Source organism: Cornus florida, unplaced genomic scaffold, assembly GCF_030987335.1.
Source record: "Cornus florida cultivar Cherokee Brave unplaced genomic scaffold, ASM3098733v1 CherokeeBrave_3.0.0_Hap2_Chr06, whole genome shotgun sequence".
NCBI lineage: Eukaryota > Viridiplantae > Streptophyta > Magnoliopsida > Cornales > Cornaceae > Cornus > Cornus florida.
The window spans coordinates 83,223,744-83,242,138 of NW_026775576.1; the positions used below are offsets into that span (position 1 = coordinate 83,223,744).

The following is an 18,395-nucleotide window of genomic DNA, read 5'->3' on the forward strand; positions in this document are numbered from 1 at the left end:
AAATAAAAAATAAAAACCTTTGAGTTCGTGGCTTGACGAAATGGAAAAGTTCAAAATTGAAAACAGTTCAGAGTATGTTTACTTCAACTTGTATTTCTTGCTAATTCAGCATTAACAAAATGAATAAAAAGCCGCATCAGGCAATTGATTATATATGGATAGAAATGCCGCCAATGTTGTCGTTCCAATTACAGTGTATAATCCATACATTCTTTCCTATCAAAATTTGATATACAGGTCAGTGGGGAAAGAATGGAATGTCCCACCTGTCTGAATATTCTATAACCTCAAAGTCATCGACTACGAACGAAGAACTAACTATTCACTTGCAAGAGCAAGTTTAAAGATTAAGAGACGACCAAAACCAGCATAAGCGATACTAGATGTACAACTAACTTGATCTTTTCATACACTCACCAAAGTAACTTTTCTCCATCCACGAGGGTTCTGGGCCGCAATTTTAATTTATATTTACATGTAGGATCAAGCCTTTGTTTCATAATTCTCCCAAATGCTTTCCTCATTTAACAATTACGATTCCAACCGAGTGCATGTTGAGACTGCGGAAAAACAGGAGGGGGTCCCACAGTTTCAACCGGTCCACCCATAGCCTGAGATGGTATCAATTGTGGAGGAGCAGTTGATGAAGCAACCATTGTCGGTGCCGGATGATACACCCCAGTATAGGCGCCATGGCCAACCTGCGCAGGTGAGAACATGAAATGCTGTCCTTGATGTAAGTTGTAGAAAGAATTGGCCTGCAAATTGGATATATTATCTCGGCCAGATGGAGAAACCCAGAGTAGTGGACCTTCAGTCTGCAAAAACGAGAAAAAGAAAGCAACTGCTGACTGATGTGGCTCAATAATTTTCGCATTGAAAAAATAACATGACACTTTGCAAGATTAACTGTTACAGATGGATAATACATAAGCTATTGAGTATTAGCCATGACTACAGCTTGTGTATTAGTCATAGACAACGTAGTCACAGCCATAGGTCCACGCAATCAACAAAAAAAAATTACTTAAATTCATACTGCAGAAGAATTATGGCATATAATAATAACACAAGAAAACACACTTTCTGCTCAGCAGAAGGAACATATAAGATTGTTGAAAACTTGAAAAATGTAAAACCTTCGATCAAACTCACATAGACATGGAAACCCTGAGAATATATGCATATTGCACTGTGGAGAGGTGTAAAGACCGACAGAAATGAAAGTAGTACAATAAACATATATAGAAAAGCGTGAAATAACTGAAAAGATGATTGAAACCAAAATTTGAAATTCTCAGCCAAGGAGATCAACAAGACCACAAGTTTTTCTAATCCATATACAACATAAGAATCATCATTTTATTATTGACTCAATGCATAGCACTGGCAGTTGGCACACACATGCTGGAACTATTACTAAATTATTCTTTGACGAGTCTTACATGCACCAAAAAAGAATAACTATGTTATTTTAGGGTAAATCGCATAAAACCACCCTCCACTTCAATTTTTGGCACAAAACCTCTCTACAATTTTTTTTTTTTTTTTTTTACCAAACATTCAATTGTTGTAAAGTGATGTTATAAATGACAAAAATTGTTCCCCTTGATATAAATTTAAGAAAATGGAGCCCTTGAGATTAAAATTAATACAAATAACTCATTGAGCATAGTGTTGTTAAAAATTATTTCCGAAAATAATAATAATAATAATGGTGCATCTATAACAAAATGAAAATACCTTGGAACAATTTTTAAATATTAAAAAGGAAAAGAAAACATAAAATGAAAATCATTTTTTAGAATACCCATTTTTTCTTAAATTTATATTGGGGGGCATGTTCATCATTAAAACACACTTTAATGGAGATTAACTTTTAAAATTTTCTTCAAGTTGGATTTTTAAAAAATTAGAAAGGAAAATAGAACCTATTATAAAAATCATTTTAAAGGAAACCTATTTTTTTAAAATTTATATTAAGGGCCATTTTTGTCAATATAACATCACTATGCAACAATTGGATGTTCAGGGGATTTAGTTCAATTTTTTTTTTTTTTTGGTTGCCAAAAAGTGAAAGTAAAGGGGGTTTTATGCAATTTGGCCCTATTATTTAACTGCAGAGCTGGTTAAATGTCATGCTGCAGAATTAATATATAATATTATAACAACTTCTATATTAGTTTAAGTGAGGAAGGTATCAGGAATGGCAGGGAGAACCAGAACAAACCTGTTGAACCTTTGTGTAAAGGTTATTTTCCTTCAATGTGGCTGCTGCAGGATCTTCATTACCAGCAGAACTCCCAGAAATCACGGCTGAATTGGTATTGTAACCAACAGGGGTGTTATATAAACCATAGCCAAGTGGAAGTCCTAAGTGGGACAGATTTACAGCATTAGTTCCCGGCTTGCCCTGTGGAATATTGGCTAATTTGACCCCTGGGGCAGCAGCTGTTGGGGGTAGATATGCATTGCCAGTTGAAGGCTGCTGAGGGAAAACACCAGGGCCCAAAAACTGGTGTGAATAATGGGGCATAAAACCAGGAAAATAGGGGCCATAGGGAAAGTAGTTAGGAGGATATGGCTGCCGGAAGACCGGATGAGGAGATACAGCTGTAGAACTCTGCACGCCTCCTGCAGGTTGAGTCACTGGGGGGGTTGAACCTGATGTAGAAAGAGCCAGAGCATTCCCACCCTACAGTTTGGCATGGATACATTAAAATTAGAGTATAAATAACAAAAAGATGTTTGTTTGTGGAAAAGAAATAAAATATAGTTGACAATCTCATTCTAAGATACTGTGGAAATGCAAGGACAATGAAAGCATCAGTCTGTGCTTGTTAAAGGGTAATGAAAAATGATGGTATTTCTGGTAGCCACCTTAATCTAGTTTTTGAATTGTCCCTATCCAAAGAATAAAAATGAGAGTTTTCAGGTCACTTGAGACCCAAGTACGAGTAGCTTAGGCCCTTCGCTTGTGCATGCACTAGCACACACTTTAACAGTTTGTGATTATGCAGTTATTGCAATTTCTCTGATAAAATAGTGTGAGCAACCAAAATTAACATGTAGGCACAACCAGACCAATTAAGATCCGTCAACACGGGTTCCTTGCACAAGAAAAAATCACAGTACTATCAATCTCGTCGGCTTTCATGTTCATATAATGTGAACTTCATCTCCACTGCTATCTAAGGGTTGATTGTTCTCACAAGATAAATGCTTTTTCTTCTCAATCACCTCATGTCATTCTCAAAAAATATCAAATGAAATCATCTCCAGAAAGATTAAAAGACAGCTGCCTGCATATGACCCATATAATATACCACATAGAACTTATTGCCACTGCTCGATACACCATCCACTACAATATTAGGTGTAAATTTTTACAGTTGACCTAAAATTTGGTCAGTCTGCTATTAGGCAAGGAGAATCAAGATCTAATTAGAAAGATGCAGTTCTCAGCTGACATTTTTACAGTTAACCTACATCTTTTCGCATAAGCAATTTATCAAATATATTGAAGTGACCACCTAGAATCTTCATTGTAAATGGAAATATATAATGAAAAAACAAATACATAAAATATTGATAAACAAATGGCAATAACAAGCAAGCAATATCACATGCCTGAGTCTCAGGTCCTTCAGATTGCACGAGCTGGCTCCCTGGCATTGGTGAACTAAAAGCAAAAGTATAGTTTGGGGTAGTCTGAACAAGTGGGTACTGAGGTCCTAGAGGCAATACCATCTCTTGCTTCAACTGGTCATAATTCGAAACAGCACCAGCTGAGATGTTGTCTTCCAATGGTGATAGATTTTCAGGCACACGAGGAGATTGTGGATGATCAAAAGATTCTCCTTCTTGGGAAATTGAGCTTGGATTGCTGCACCCAGTTGTATAATAGAAATGTGAGATGGAAAAGTAACAGAACGACAAATGTAAAATGAACACAAGTACAATGTGCATAGATCACCAGTAAATAGAAGGGATGAAAAGCCAAAAATCAAGCAATTCAAATAAGAAATTCCAGGTGACCAATCCTATGAAACATATACCACCAGCTTTTAAAACCACAATATATGGAACCAATCTGGGAATCATTTCGATCATTGAAAAGAAATATGTGTGCTCCATGGATGCATTTGTCATGATTAAGCTTAAAATAATAAAAATAAAAAACAGAGAGAAAGAAGAAGAATAAAACGAAGATAACTTAGAAACTAAGACTTCAAATTTTATTATAATGTATACTGACCTCTGGGAAACTTCCCTAGCAACTTCATCATTTTCTTGGATGGAATTAGCTTCAGGGACTTGGAGATCCAAACTTCCAAAAGTCAATCCATTCTTAAATGCTTCAGGGACTTGGAGATGGTCAGGAAAGATAACAAGCTTCTCCAACTTCATATCAAGCTTTGAAGTTGCTTCCTTCAAAGCTGAGACATTCAGTGGAGGTAGTGACTGAGAACTTGCTTCAACTGCAATAGTTGCCTCAGATTTAACCACTGTTTGGAAGTAAGGGCAAAGTTAAAATGCCAAAAATAAAAACAAAATTAAGCATTTAAAACCACAAACAGAAGATAGATTCCTGAACATCACTGACAAGGAAAAAGGAAAAAATCACCAAGGAAATATATACAGCTAGATACTTTTAGTTGATGCAACCTTGCCCATCTTTTAGTAAAATGAATCTTTGGAATGTTACAAAAGATGGTGCATTGGATTTCCATTTGGGACAATTATTTTGGGACAGCCAAAAATGGGAAGGTGGATGCTTAAAATGGGACGGAAGGGAGTACATCAAGAGGGAAGTGTTTAGGATGGCTTAAGGAGGATGAAATCAGGAAGGGCTTTTGGATCGATGGCGTTCCTATCGAGGTTTGAAGTGTTTAGGGGAGGATGGCTTGTCTTGGTTAACAAAATTGTTTAATAAGATAATAACAACTAAAAGAATGTCTGATGAGTGACACAAAAATGATTTAGCACCTATCTATAAAAATAAAGGGGACAAAGTTGTAATAATTATCGTGGTATTAAATTAATGAGTCATAATATGAAATTTTGGAAGAGAGTAATCGAGCAATGCCTAAGACGGGAGACTGAAGTGTCGAAAAATCAATTTGGATTTATGCCAAAAAGGTCAACTGTGGATACTATTTACTTATTGAGGAGACTAATGGAAAGATAGAGAGAAGAAAAAAGATCTTCATAGGAAAGCCTATGATAGGGTACCTAGAGATCTAACATGGAGGGTTTTAGAAAAGAAAGGAATCGCAAAAGGAAAATATTGACACAAGAAAGAATTTGACTACAGTTAGAACGACTGTAGGGAAAACAAGCGAATTTTCAATAACTGAAACTTACATCAAGGGCCACAAAGAAGTAACAAATCGGGAAAAACAATAAAAAAAATTATGCTAAGGTTTAATAAAGGGTTAAGATATTAGTCACGCGAGGCATATATCAAATAGACCAAGACATAAATGGGGTAGACATGCACACTTTATATAAGAATTACTCTAAAAACATGTAACATGTTATGCGTAGAAGCATATTAATCAAATAGACCAAGAAATAAATGGGGTAAACAAGCACACTTACTATAAGAAATACTGGAAAAACATGTAACATATGATGAGTTGAAGCAGATTACCTTTTGGAGGGCTGATTAGTTGCTTGGGTGTCTGACAATCCTGATTGGAATCGATAACCGAACAACCATCATCCATTGGCGGAGATAAGGGCTGTGAAGGCTCAAGAAGCTGACTATTTTTGACTTCCTGGGATATTCTTGGCCTCATTCCATTGGTAGAGTTCACAGTTACTGCCACTGCTTGAATACCGTTTGCAACATCATGAGCAGAACTTGACCTGCGCCCAGTTGGGACACTGACACCAGATTTAGCAGCTATACTTTGGTTTCTGACTTGACGTTTTATTGTACCCACTGCATTAGAGACCCGGGAATTCTGAACTGGGACAATGATGGGATCTGATGCAGAAGAGTAGACACCTGATACAGATGTTGCAACAGGATTTGGCAACTCACTGAAACTTGATGTGGACTTTCCTTCTTCAATGCTATCTCCAGGTGCAACGGGGGCAGGAGGTTGTTTTGCATCAAAAGTTGGTGGAGGTGGTGCGGTTCTCTCCTCATTAGCATCAGTCGTTGAACTACCTTTAGGGAGGTTGCTATTATTAACAGCAGATGATTGGGGGGCACGTTCATGACTAGAACTGTAAACATATGAACAAATTTTGGGTCATTGACCGCACCATAAAAAAACTGTACAGATATTAGCAACTTTCAAATTGATATATAAGTCATCAACTTCTTGCAAAGTAATGTGAAAAACAGCTAACTGTACAGAAACTTGTTTACTGAAAAGTAAAAAATTAACATTTGTTAAATGTAGGAAATAATTATTTACCTGGAGAAATGAGGTGTTGGATTATTTTCTGCTTTCTGTGAAACTGGTAAAGGCCTAGAACCTCTCATTGATTGGTTGACCCCATTTTCCTTTCGAGCACTCACATTCCTTCCGCCAACAGCATCTGCCAGTCGTTTTAAGTAACATAAAGTAGGAGTGCAATAAATCATTAGTTGAAAAAAAACAATGCAATATGAAGCAATTTCTACTTGTACTAAAACAGGATTAATTTCTATTCAAAGAAGATAAGGTGGGCATCATACAAAAGAAATTTAAAGATCTCACAAGTATTGCAAAAGAAGCCCAACAGATAAAATATAATAAGAGAATCTAAAGTAGCAAATGGAGAAACTCCCTATCACCCATAGGAGCCCAAAATGCATCTCAAGTCAAATAAATCAACTGCAATATCACTAAGTTTTTTTTTTTTTTTCTAATCCTTTTTCACTTTTTATCGGTTAGGTAAGTGAGACACACACATTTCACAAATTGCCCACCACGGGACTCGAACCACTCACATCCCTTTTGAGGGAGGAGAGGTTATACCATTGGGCTAATCCTTTTTCACACTGTGCAATATAACAGTCATCAATCCACTTAATGCCATAATAAATTACCTTCTACATACATCTTTAAGGAGCTCAAACTTTTAGGTTTATGAGTTCATAACAGAAGTGAAAATGAATCTAAATTCATGACATCTCAAAACCCACTCAACAAGGGTTCACAAAAGAAAATTTTTACGAAATCCCAGTTTTGGTTATGGAACTGCCTAGATGTGGGGGTTTTCCATGCTTGGTGAACCAGAAAAGCAAATGTAGAACTGTAAGTCATCAATCCAAACAAGGTGAATGGAAGCTCATTCTTAAACAAGTGATTGAATTCCAAGAAGACGGCAATCCAAAGTTCCAAATTAGAAGTGAAAGCATACCATAAGAGATATAAGAAGAAGAATAGTCCCCTCGACCACCCCTAGCACCTCGCCCCTGCATTCCTGGTGCATACATAGAGTCTTCAGAGGTTCTGCTGCTCACGATCTGCAGTAGGATAAAAACAGTAACTATCAAATGGGCAAAGTTAGCTAACTATAGAAACAAGAATCTGACACTATGGTAATATTAGCATCCAAAAGAGGAGATAAAAGGTACTTATAAAAAAAAAAAATGGAGACAAAAGGTTAAACTGCAGAGGCCAAAGTATCTTTGGCATTCCCAGTTGAAGGGCTAGCTTAGGATAGTCATGGTACATCTGATTCTAATTCTGACATTAACATGATACAATATTAGTAAAAAATAAAGACCTGAACAACACTCCCACATACCAATTGGCGTTATATAATTTAATGTGTATGCATGCATGTCTGTGAGTGTGTTTGTGATGACTTCTATTGCCCCTAAAATATGCAGGGCTATGGTATGGCATTTTTCATTTTGTAATACCGTTGTGCCATTTTGGCTCCAATCACATGTTGACTCTGTTGGGCATACCACCTATCTAAAGCTCTATAAACCTCCAAGGCAAAATTTTGGGCTATTAAATAATTATTTAAATCTTAAAATCCCAAAAATTCCATTATATATGTCCAAACGAACTAAAAACATTTATTAACTATTAAACCGCCATAGATGTACATCATATATGCTCAATTTGATCAAATATATCCCACCCAACGGGGTAGGTGAGTTGGTATAAGGCCTCTAGGGCTGTGGTCTTGTGTTCAACTTGTGGAGGCGTCAAGCCTCAACTCCAGCCTTAACCAAAAACAGTGGTTTGGGGTTGATCGAGGTATACCAGCTACCAAAGCGGGAGAAGAAAAAAACTCTACAGCAGTCTACACAGACAACTAGTATCTGTAGGTAAAAAAATTGGTAGGTCAGGGCTTTGGCGCTGTTGGATACCCTATATGTCAAAGGGTATTGCTGGCAACTCAATATTTGACTTCAGGTGGAAAAACAACCCATAACAAGACTTTAAAAAAAAAATAAAAAAAAAAAAAAAAAGTTAACCTGCCGAAACAAGCAACGTGGCTGAGATAGAGCAAATCAACTTTATTTCATTGCAGAGAGCCGAAGGGATAGTTAAAGACCTAGGGAAGTAAAATAGAAGAAAGTTCCAACAATAATGGACATGCCTTATTGCAAATCCTACATGCAAACTAATCAAGAAGTTATATGAAAGCATTGATCAATCATTTTCCAGTTAAGTAGATCAATTGGCCATTTGTACACAATCAAATCACAGTTATCCTAATGATTTCTGACATTGATCCACATAGAGGGACATAAACATGACATACAAAATCAAGTGATTTTATAAAGCATCTATTAGAATTATGAACTTTGATCATTATTTTCAGCCAAAGGAGGAGAAAAATATTTTTCTGGACCATAAAAGAAAACACTTAATGCTTAGGCTTACCACTTTTCTCCGATCACGTTTCTTTTTTACCTCGTGAAATGTATCTGCAAAACCAAGCAGTACACTGGTTATCCTGATGAACAAGAAAGTGATAGAATAAGTAGACAATGAAGTACATATTTCCTAGCAAAACATGATGATTTGCCTGATTGCATGCCAAAAATAACAAATTCTGGAGATTCCATAATGATAGAAGAAATGATAGCTGGGGAGACACTGAAATAACTAAATAACAATGATATATGCAACTATAATTTTCAAGATATGCGCACACAGTAGAAAACTACACATTACTTGAGGGTTGATGCTACACTGTAAAAACATATACATTAAACATGTGTTAATAAATCCTATGATAGCCAAACTTTTTACAGAAAAATAAGACAAAAATAGTGATGAATTATTGTCAGAATGACAGAACTGTTAATAATATTTTCAATTTTCCAAAAGCATAAAGCTCAAGACCTGGCTGGAATCGCAAGAAATAATTAACACAACCATAATCTGTAAAACATTCAACCAAGGATCTTTAAAACATTTAGGGATTTCCGTCATATCTGACAACCGGGATAAGCAGGACACAATTAATCTTATGATCTCAATGTTAAATACGACAATAGCATATTTGCAGCCACCACAACAGAGATCTTTAAACAAAGGAGAGAAGGACCAGAAAAGCAATAAAAAACAGGTAACGAAAAAATAAATAAATAACTGTTTTATTTATGATGCACAGTAAGCTAAAAAATCAAAACAAAAGCAATAAGATGTTATTGTCAGTTAAAAAAAAAAAAAACTAAAGCCCAAGCCGTGATATCAAAAGCAAACATACAATTTCATAAAAAAAAAATCCCTTTGCTTGCTGAGGAAAAAAAAAAAGGAACTTGAAAATAAGGAATTCAATTTTTTCCTTCTTAGTTTTGTGACCCATGTAACCAAACCCACTGTGGCAAACACATTTATAAGCTTAGTCTTTGATATATTTTTTTTCAATTTTCACATACAAACAAATATTCGATTTACTTTCATTCTTTTCTCAAAGTTCTCACAACAAGCAATCCGAAAAATAACCCATAAAACCTAGAGATCACAGCCATTATAATACAATTGTACAACAATAACCCATGACATAAACAGGGCTCTTCTGATATCAGTGAATCAATAGTCCAGTACGAAAAACTACACAAGAACGAAGCAATACGTACAAACATATATATACACACACACACAAAAACACAGACTTGAATATTTATACACAACAGTACCAAGATACAAGAGCCTTTGAGCGGTCTCGTTAGGATCCATATTGCACTCCTTGAGCATTGTGTATATGTCATCGTCGCTGTGTTTTCTGGCGACCTCTTTGATGTCTTGGATCGTTTGCCGTAGAACGCTCGGAATCGAAACCCTAGAACCGCCGCTCATATTTTTCAAAAGAAAAGGGAGAGAGGAGCAAGACTAGAGAGAGAGAGAGAGAGAGGAGTGATTACAACAGGAACCCCATTTTAATATAGAACAACGGAGTGGTGATTATATAATGTATATACAAAGTGTTTATATAGATTAAAAAAAAGAAGGGTATTTCAGACTTTTTAGTGCTTTAAGCATAAACTATGTAATGCGGAGTATTAATTGGATTATGATACCTTGCAACGAGTTCATTCAATTATTTATTATTGTAGGATACACTTGTAGACGTTTATATTACAAAGATGATTTGGATTTACTTGTTGTACAGTACAATGGTATTATGCAAAGAGTGCAAGGAAGTTTTTTTCTAAGTCTAGGTGATTCTGAAAAATATATTTCATATTTATTCATGATACTCTCTTTTGACTAATCATAACATGACATGTAAATAAAAAATTAAATAAAATTAATATATTTATTTGATTGTCAAATTGTGATTGATAGGAGGACAGCATAATAATTTCTTTCCACAAATTTGACAAATTATTTTTATTGTTTAGGTTGGATTGAAAATTCTAACAGAAGTCATATAAGGGCAAGAGCGATTTTAAGAGTAGAAGTGTGAAAATCATAAAATTTAAGTTTAGAGCAAAAATATTACAAAGTATGATACGAGGAAGGTACCCGTAGTATAAAAAGAATATATATTAAAAAGAATTATGTGACTTAAATTATAATTCCGTATCAATATTAAAGTGAGCTTCAATTCAATGTGAATTGTTATTGTAATTGCTAAATAAATATCAACAGCTCAGGTTTAATCAATGTGAGTGACCCAGTTTGAACTCAATATTAAGTCAACGTGTATCATGTGTCAAGATTATCTAAAGTTTTAATTTATCAACAAGTCAAGGTTGCAACCCTAGAAGTGTGAATGCATTATTAGGGACATATAAGTAAATTCCTATCTCTTCCCAATAAATAAATAAATTCCTATCCCTACCAAATAAATAAATTTATCTCTCCCTCTACAATTCGTGTTAGTGAGCATTTTGCACTCAGACTATAAGAAGTTTTATTCCATCTTATTTATTTAATACTTTTAATTCCTCATAGGATATAAGTATATTTTCTGTACCCTCTCAACAAAAACTAAATAGCCTCAAGGAAGTAGCTTAATGGTAAAGATTTTTACTTCATAATTCAGACAGAATTTTGATAAGGAGCCTGACATCACCATCGATGAAAAACAATATATAAATTATGTCACTTTAATTCACCGGTACAATTATTGATCTTGATTACATTTTCAGGTAAAATACTTTTAATTATAAAATTGAAAAAAAAAAATAATCTTTATACAAATTTTAAAATTCTAAATTTTAGCATCTATCAAATTATTTATTGCACTAAAAATTGTACAATTAGGACGTGCTCTTTTGGTGTCATTAAACCAATAAATGTCATCTGGTTGAAAAGAAGAATCGAGAAAAAATATGTTAAGAGGAGGGATAGAAGAAACTCCACACTTGCATGCCACGATGAAACATCGCTTTTGGATTGAAAAAAAAAAAAGGAGGAGGAAAGAAACAAAAGTTAATTTACAAATATGTAATATCAAATTTAACTTTTATTCTTTTTTTGGTAGAAAATAAAAAATTTAAATGAGAGGGAGAAAAAAAGGGATGGATGATATATCCTTAAAGAAGATATTATGTCATTTCTTTTTTAGCTCGATTTGATAAAAGAGAAGAGAATAAACATATAATTTATTGTATTAGTTAGAAGAGAAGGAAATAGAGAGTTCTAAATTGTTTTTACCATTATACCACTCCACTATCTATAATATTGTATTTCATAAAGAATTTATTATAATTAAGGCCATTGATTATTTGAAGTGGAATCAATGATATTAATTGTTTTACGAGAAATCAAACTAACAAGTGAGTCTGAATTATACTACTACAAAAACATTTCTCACCCGGCCATCTTTTCTACTAACCTACTCTGTAAAAATTAAGTAGCAAAAATTTTAAGATTTAAAATTTAAGTGCTAATTATAAATTTTTTTTTTTTTTTTTTTCCCTTCTTAATAGTTGTTTGAATTTTCCAAGTATTTTAGTGTTTGACCATGATAAAGGACTTGGAAGTGGTCACATTCTTCTCAATACTGTTTGAATTTTATTTTCTTAATACGTTCTCTCCCTCACTCGTCCTCTCTTCTGATGCATATATTTGGCGAAGGACCCCAGTCCCAGGTTCGATTCTCTACCTCCCTATCACATTTCATATTCTTTAAATAAATTTATATATTCAAATTTACGATTGTTTTTCCTTCTTCTTTTTTTTCATTATCGAATTGCGGAAAGATATATTCATCGGAGGTTTAGCAAGAGAAACGACCTATGGTTAGTAACAAACCCATCTTCTCTCCCCTTAGCTATAACTGTGTGTGTGTTACCCATCTTCTCTCCCCTTAGCTATATAACTATATGTGTGTGTGTGTAGTTGCGTGTGTTTATGGGTTCAAAAAAAAAAAACTCATTAAACAATAAGTGGGGTTATTTTTTTTATTAATTTTTTTTCATAGACTTTTGAATTTGAATATCTATGCTCATTGTTTATGTTTTTTTCCTTGGAGCTGTTTGTTTTGTAAATCAGTAAAAACTAATATGTTATCATGAACAAATCTAACCTTTAGTGTGTTAGTGCCTCCGATAAATTTTGAAGTGTCAAGCTTCGAATATCTGCATTTACTGATCTAACTTTTAATCCATCTTGCCTTATTAAAAAAAAAAAAAAAAAATCCATGAACAAAAAATAGCAGTGGTTAAATGTGGACAGTAGCTTTATTAAGTTTGGTTTTCGACTTGACCAATGTATGGTGCGATACATTTACAGTTTTGTGGGAAACATCATTCTTGGTTTGTGACTTCTGTTTTATTCTTGACTTTAGTTTTTTTCTACAAATCCATAGCCCATGTCACGAACACATCCTGAAGTTCAAGGCTATGGATTTTCTTCTTGAGATAGTCCCGCAAGTGGAAAACAGTTGTGTTTAATTGGTCACAATTATTTCACCTTGACAAATAGATGCGTCAATTTCAATTTCAAAGAAAGATACCAACGGATCAGTAACCTAGCGATATCAGACCCTTACCGCCTAAGGTGCGTCAATTTCAATTTCAAAGAAAAATACCAAAACCTAGCGCTCCTAAAGAGATGTTAAGGGTTCAAGTCTCCACGAAGACGTGTGTGAATATCAACTGTGAAAATGTCACCCATTTTTATTTATTTGGGTAAAAAGGTAATGTCACGTATGTTATTCAATTACAACACCAAAATTTTACAACGAGGCTCCTATTCGATACTAAAGTTCAAAATATGACAAAATTTAACTTTGGTTTTGTTGTTTTTATTATTATTTTTTTTCTTTCCTTTTTTTAAAAAAGATGGTATTAACAATTAATTAAAGATAATTTAAACGCCCCTTATCAAGCAACACGTATCATGCAGAAAAAACAATGAAGAGGATCCAAATCCGCACTTGATACTGTGTTGTCCTCGACTCCTCGCATTTGAGAGAACCAAACAATTAAAATCAGATAAAAGAACTTGAGAATGTTTTCTGTTTTTGTATTGTCCTCGATTCATATTCAAAGGCTCGAAATTAAACGAAATATTAGTGTAGTCCTTGCAGAATTGACGTTTAAGCATGACCCAAGAGACTTGATAAATTATTCGACCATAAGTTGAGACTTTAGTGCATCGCCGCCCATCAGCGTTTAAAACAGGTGCCTGATAGGTATTTCTTCGTTGTGATTGTAGAAAAAAAAAACGAACTCCCCAAAACCACAGCTTAGTTTTAACTAATAATTTGAGAAGTAAAAGTAAATCAAGCTTGAGTTTTGACTGATTATATGACACGAAAAAGAAAATGAAGGAAACATGAAAGAAAATAATCGCATGTACAATACACGTGAATACAATAACATAATTTAGAAAATATTATAAAATGGATTACAAAGTTCTGATAAATTTTAGCATTTCCACAAGGCGAAGTGGATGCCATAGAAAAAAAAATGCTGCCAAAAAATTGAGACCCGCATAGCAATTGAATCTCAGTATGCCTTCTCAAAGCTAAAGATACAATTTTTATCCCATTGAAACATATTGTCAATGGGATATAATGAATGCCAGAGGTCAGTTCGTGTTCAGCAAAGCAGAGTATAATTATATTTTTACATCACAGGTCAAGAACACAGAGAGTTAACAAGAAGAAAAATCTATTATCCTTCCATCATCATCAATAAAATATACTGCAACTAAAACTGGACAACTCGGAAATTTTCTCAAATAAAAAAGGAATTCGAATGCATATGCAAAAGAACAAACAGATGGTTCATTTACACTGGCCATCGATGTTAAATGCACTACCAGTGCTGCACGATTTATCTTAAGCGCCAATTTGTGCTGTATAATGGCAGAAATGACCATTAATGTTAAACACAATACCAGTGCTGTACGATTTATCTTAAGCACCAGTTTATGCCATATAATGGCAGAAAACATATTTGTCTTAACACAAAAGGAGGAGCCGAAGCCTCATTTTCAAGGGAGGTCAAACTATCTTTAGCTCTTATATCATAATCACTTATCCAACATCCTAAGAAAGGACTCACAGATCATATAGCAGCTCCAACAGCCTGAAGTCTGGTTTCATGCTTTTGACATAGACAACTCAATAATAGACTATCAGACCTAAATGTTAAAGCAAATCTGTAATGGCTGGCTCAAACATAGTGTTATCTGCTTGAAAATCCCTATCTTAGACCGAGACTGAACAGAAGCAGTGACGATAACCCAAATCAAAAGCTAAAGTAAACACAAAACTAAATAAAATTAACACTGAAGAAATGTCTAAACTAAATAAAACTTAAGAAGAATGTAATAAGCTCCAGAATAGGATGTGCTACAGTCTACACAACAAGCTAGAGAGAAATTAATCTATAAAACCACAACCAGACAAGTACTTAATAGAAGCAATCTAGAAAGTTTGTCCAAGGCATATAATAAAAAGACAAGTCTAACGCAACTATTCAAGCATTAAAAGCTTCCACTTGCAATAACAGGAGACACCTCTAGTACTTGTGAGGAAGTATCTATTGATGCAGTACATGAGATGCCAAAAACTAGAGGAAATTGTGGAAAACTTCTATGGCAAAGCTTAAATGTAACTGCATGAATCCTCTTTCTATCTTGCATAAGGATTGTACCGACTACGGCCACTATATCCTCCCCTTCCAAACAGCCCACCTGCTCCACCATAACTAGGACCAGGACCAGAGTCATAACCACCAACATAGCTTGAACCTCCATAACTCCCATAGCCTTCACCTCGGCCATATCCACCTAATCCACTTCCACTGTAGCCTCCACTAAAACCGCCACTGTAGGGCCCAAAGCGACCAGGATAACCAAGGGAAGATTCACCTCGGTAGCCTCCTAAGCTACTGTTGCCAAAACCTCCATAACCACCACCAAATTCATCCCCGCCACTGCCATACCCACCAAATCCACCAAGCCTACTGCCAAAACGACCAGGTGTTCTATAGGGACCAGGGCCAAAACCACTATCAAAACCCCCATAGGAGCCGCCAAATACACCAAAGTCATCATTGAAAGAACGAGCCCTAGAGTTGCTACCATATGAAGGAGCAGATGGTGGGTTTGAGGCTTTCTTTGGTTCTGCTTTCTTGATCTCCACCTACAACAAAGCAACTTAGTTAACCTAAATTACGCAGGTAGCAATCTAACATAATAATCCTTTCCTGATAAGATCTATACCTGTAACGAGCCCAACCTAACATTAGAGATAAACCTTGTTAAAGTAGTTACTATAAGCGAGATTGCACATAGCAACACTCTTCATCAATACTGTTAAAAAAAATAGAGCAAGCAGTGTTGCATGCTCCTTGATAAACATGCATCTATTTACATAATGGTTTCTTGGGAGCCGTGAAAATAAGCTAACCTGGGTACCCGCCATATCAATCATATTTCCTTTGGATAATAATTCATCAACAACTTCCTCACTGTCAAATATTATAAATCCAAAACCTCGAGAACGGTTGGTCTCATGATCACGTACAATCTGGTGTTCAACAACCTTCCCATACTCGGAGAAGAAATTCTTCAACTCATCTGCTCAACTCAACAATACCCAGAAAAGGAAAACAAGTTAAAAAGAACTCAGAGCAACAAGTCAAGATGATTGCATATTTTAACAACATAACCGGTAAACCTTCATTGACTGTTGATGGCACACCACCCACAAATATTTTCTTCGTTTTGAAATCCTTTGATTGCCCAGATCCTCTTGGAATGGTTCTTTTGATCTCAACCTGTCCCATTTTCACACAGAAAGAAACAAGATGAATAAAGAGTATATAAGAGTTAATGGCATGCAACATCCTAAACAGATAAAAATCAGATATTGAATCAATAACTGCAACTTGCAATTTACATTAAGTGCAAACCAAGATGTTGACAAAGAGACTTACCTGTTTCCCATTGATGATGTGGTCTTCTTCAATAACATTGTCAACAACCGAAGGATCAGCATAGGTTATAAATCCAAAACCCCTTGGCTGACCCGTGTACCTATCTTTCATTATCACTGAGTCCGTAATTTCCCCATATCTTCCAAAATGCTTGTTAAATGTAGCTGTATTTAAATAAAAACAACCCCAACTCAGCAAATAAATAGTACCCACCACTCAAATCACCACATCATGTACAATGTTGCTATGTAATATTTTTTTTTATAAGTAAAATGTTGCTATGTAATATGGAATCACTTATTATCAAATTGGCAAACAACAAGCAAGTTAAGAACTCATAAACACACAACACACACAATAAAAGTATAAACCAGTGAATCCCTCAACCAAAACAAATCCTGTAACCAAGATATCACTGTCACATATCACATATCAGTATTCAAATTTAAAAAAAAAAAAAAACCCAACTGAACAAAGAAATAGTAACCAACTCTAAGATCACCACATCAAGTAAAACGTTTTTATGTAACATGGCATCACTTAACATCAAATCGGTAAACTGTAAGCTAGTTAATAACTCATATACACACAACATGAAAAATAAAACAATAAATCAATGAATCCCTAAACCAAAACAAAGCCTGTAACCAAGATATCACTGTCACATTGCTGTATTTAAATATAAAAACAACTCCAACTAAGCAAATAAATAGTACCCACCCTAGATAAATTGTTCCAAAATATGCTGCCAGACATCGAAAAAAGAATAGAATTTGCCCTCTTTTCATCCAAGCAACAGGGCAGAAATCAACACTCAAATCACAACATCAACTAAAATGTTTTTTTATGTAATATAACATCACTTGTCATCAATTTTGGGAACCATATGCAAGTTAAGAACTCATAAACGCACAACATGAACAATAAAACTACAAACCAATAAAAACCCTAAACCAAAACGAAGCCTTTAACCAATATATCACTCTCCCAATTACAGATATTGGAGAAAAAACAATAGAACTACAAATTTATCTGACCTTACCCCCAAAAAAAAAAAAAATTTAACTACAAAATTATCTGAAAGCCCACACACTTAAAAGAAGATAGAAAAAAGCAATTGAACCATATATATATAGTTATAGCTGAGAAGTTGGGTTGGTAACGGACCATATGTCGTGTCTCTTGCTAAGCCTCCGATGAAGATCTTCCTGCAATTCGATAATGAAAATAAAATTAAAAAAGAAAAAAGAACAAAAAAATATCATAAATTTGCTAATCTTAATTTATTTAAGGAATTTGAAACGTGATAGGAAGGTAAAGAATCGAACCCAGGACTGGCTCCATCGCCTGTGTGTGGATTATCGTTCTTCGATTTCGAACCCATTCTCAAGTGTTGATATCAGAAGAAGAGGTTCAGAAAAAGCTAGGGTTTGAGATGAGAAGACGAGAGAGAGATATTATCGATCTGGTGGGTTGATAAAAAAAAATAATAATAATAAATGGGATGCTAGAGTGTGAAATTACATAACTACCACCTAACAGTTAAGGATGAAAATTTGGGCTTATAGGC

The 18,395-nt window shown here is 34.7% G+C and overlaps 2 protein-coding genes across 2 annotated transcripts; both read right to left on the reverse strand.

Moving 5' to 3' along the window:
• Positions 1-120: 120 nt before the first annotated feature.
• On the reverse strand, positions 121-10,377 carry LOC132314450 (GBF-interacting protein 1-like). The gene is made up of 9 exons (XM_059813314.1): positions 10,118-10,377; positions 8,853-8,896; positions 7,366-7,471; positions 6,435-6,558; positions 5,657-6,240; positions 4,259-4,508; positions 3,490-3,886; positions 2,231-2,695; positions 121-818 (listed from the first exon to the last, which is right to left on the reverse strand). The coding sequence occupies exons 1-9, from the start codon at positions 10,275-10,277 to the stop codon at positions 525-527; spliced, it is 2,424 nt and encodes an 807-aa protein (XP_059669297.1). The 5' UTR covers positions 10,278-10,377; the 3' UTR covers positions 121-524.
• A 4,802-nt stretch (positions 10,378-15,179) lies between these two features.
• On the reverse strand, positions 15,180-18,313 carry LOC132312406 (heterogeneous nuclear ribonucleoprotein 1). The gene is made up of 6 exons (XM_059810766.1): positions 18,154-18,313; positions 17,993-18,033; positions 16,826-16,989; positions 16,567-16,666; positions 16,297-16,466; positions 15,180-16,029 (listed from the first exon to the last, which is right to left on the reverse strand). Exons 1-6 carry the CDS (start codon positions 18,207-18,209, stop codon positions 15,517-15,519), a joined length of 1,044 nt encoding a protein of 347 aa, XP_059666749.1. The 5' UTR covers positions 18,210-18,313; the 3' UTR covers positions 15,180-15,516.
• Between the last annotated feature and the right edge of the window lie 82 nt (positions 18,314-18,395).

Bases quoted from the DNA above. Each gene is read 5' to 3' on its own strand.
- LOC132312406 (XM_059810766.1), bottom strand. From the start codon at position 18,209: ATGGGTTCGAAATCGAAGAACGATAATCCACACACAGGCGATGGAGCC. The intron at 18,034-18,153 runs GTTCGATTCTTT...ATCGAATTGCAG, and splicing joins GGCGATGGAGCCAGTCCTGG to GAAGATCTTCATCGGAGGCT. The intron at 16,990-17,992 runs GTCCGTTACCAA...ATTTAAATACAG, and splicing joins AGCAAGAGACACGACATATG to CTACATTTAACAAGCATTTT.
- LOC132314450 (XM_059813314.1), bottom strand. From the start codon at position 10,277: ATGAGCGGCGGTTCTAGGGTTTCGATTCCGAGCGTTCTACGGCAAACG. The intron at 7,472-8,852 runs GTAAGCCTAAGC...ATCCTACTGCAG, and splicing joins AACGTGATCGGAGAAAAGTG to ATCGTGAGCAGCAGAACCTC. The intron at 3,887-4,258 runs GTCAGTATACAT...AACTGGGTGCAG, and splicing joins GCTAGGGAAGTTTCCCAGAG to CAATCCAAGCTCAATTTCCC.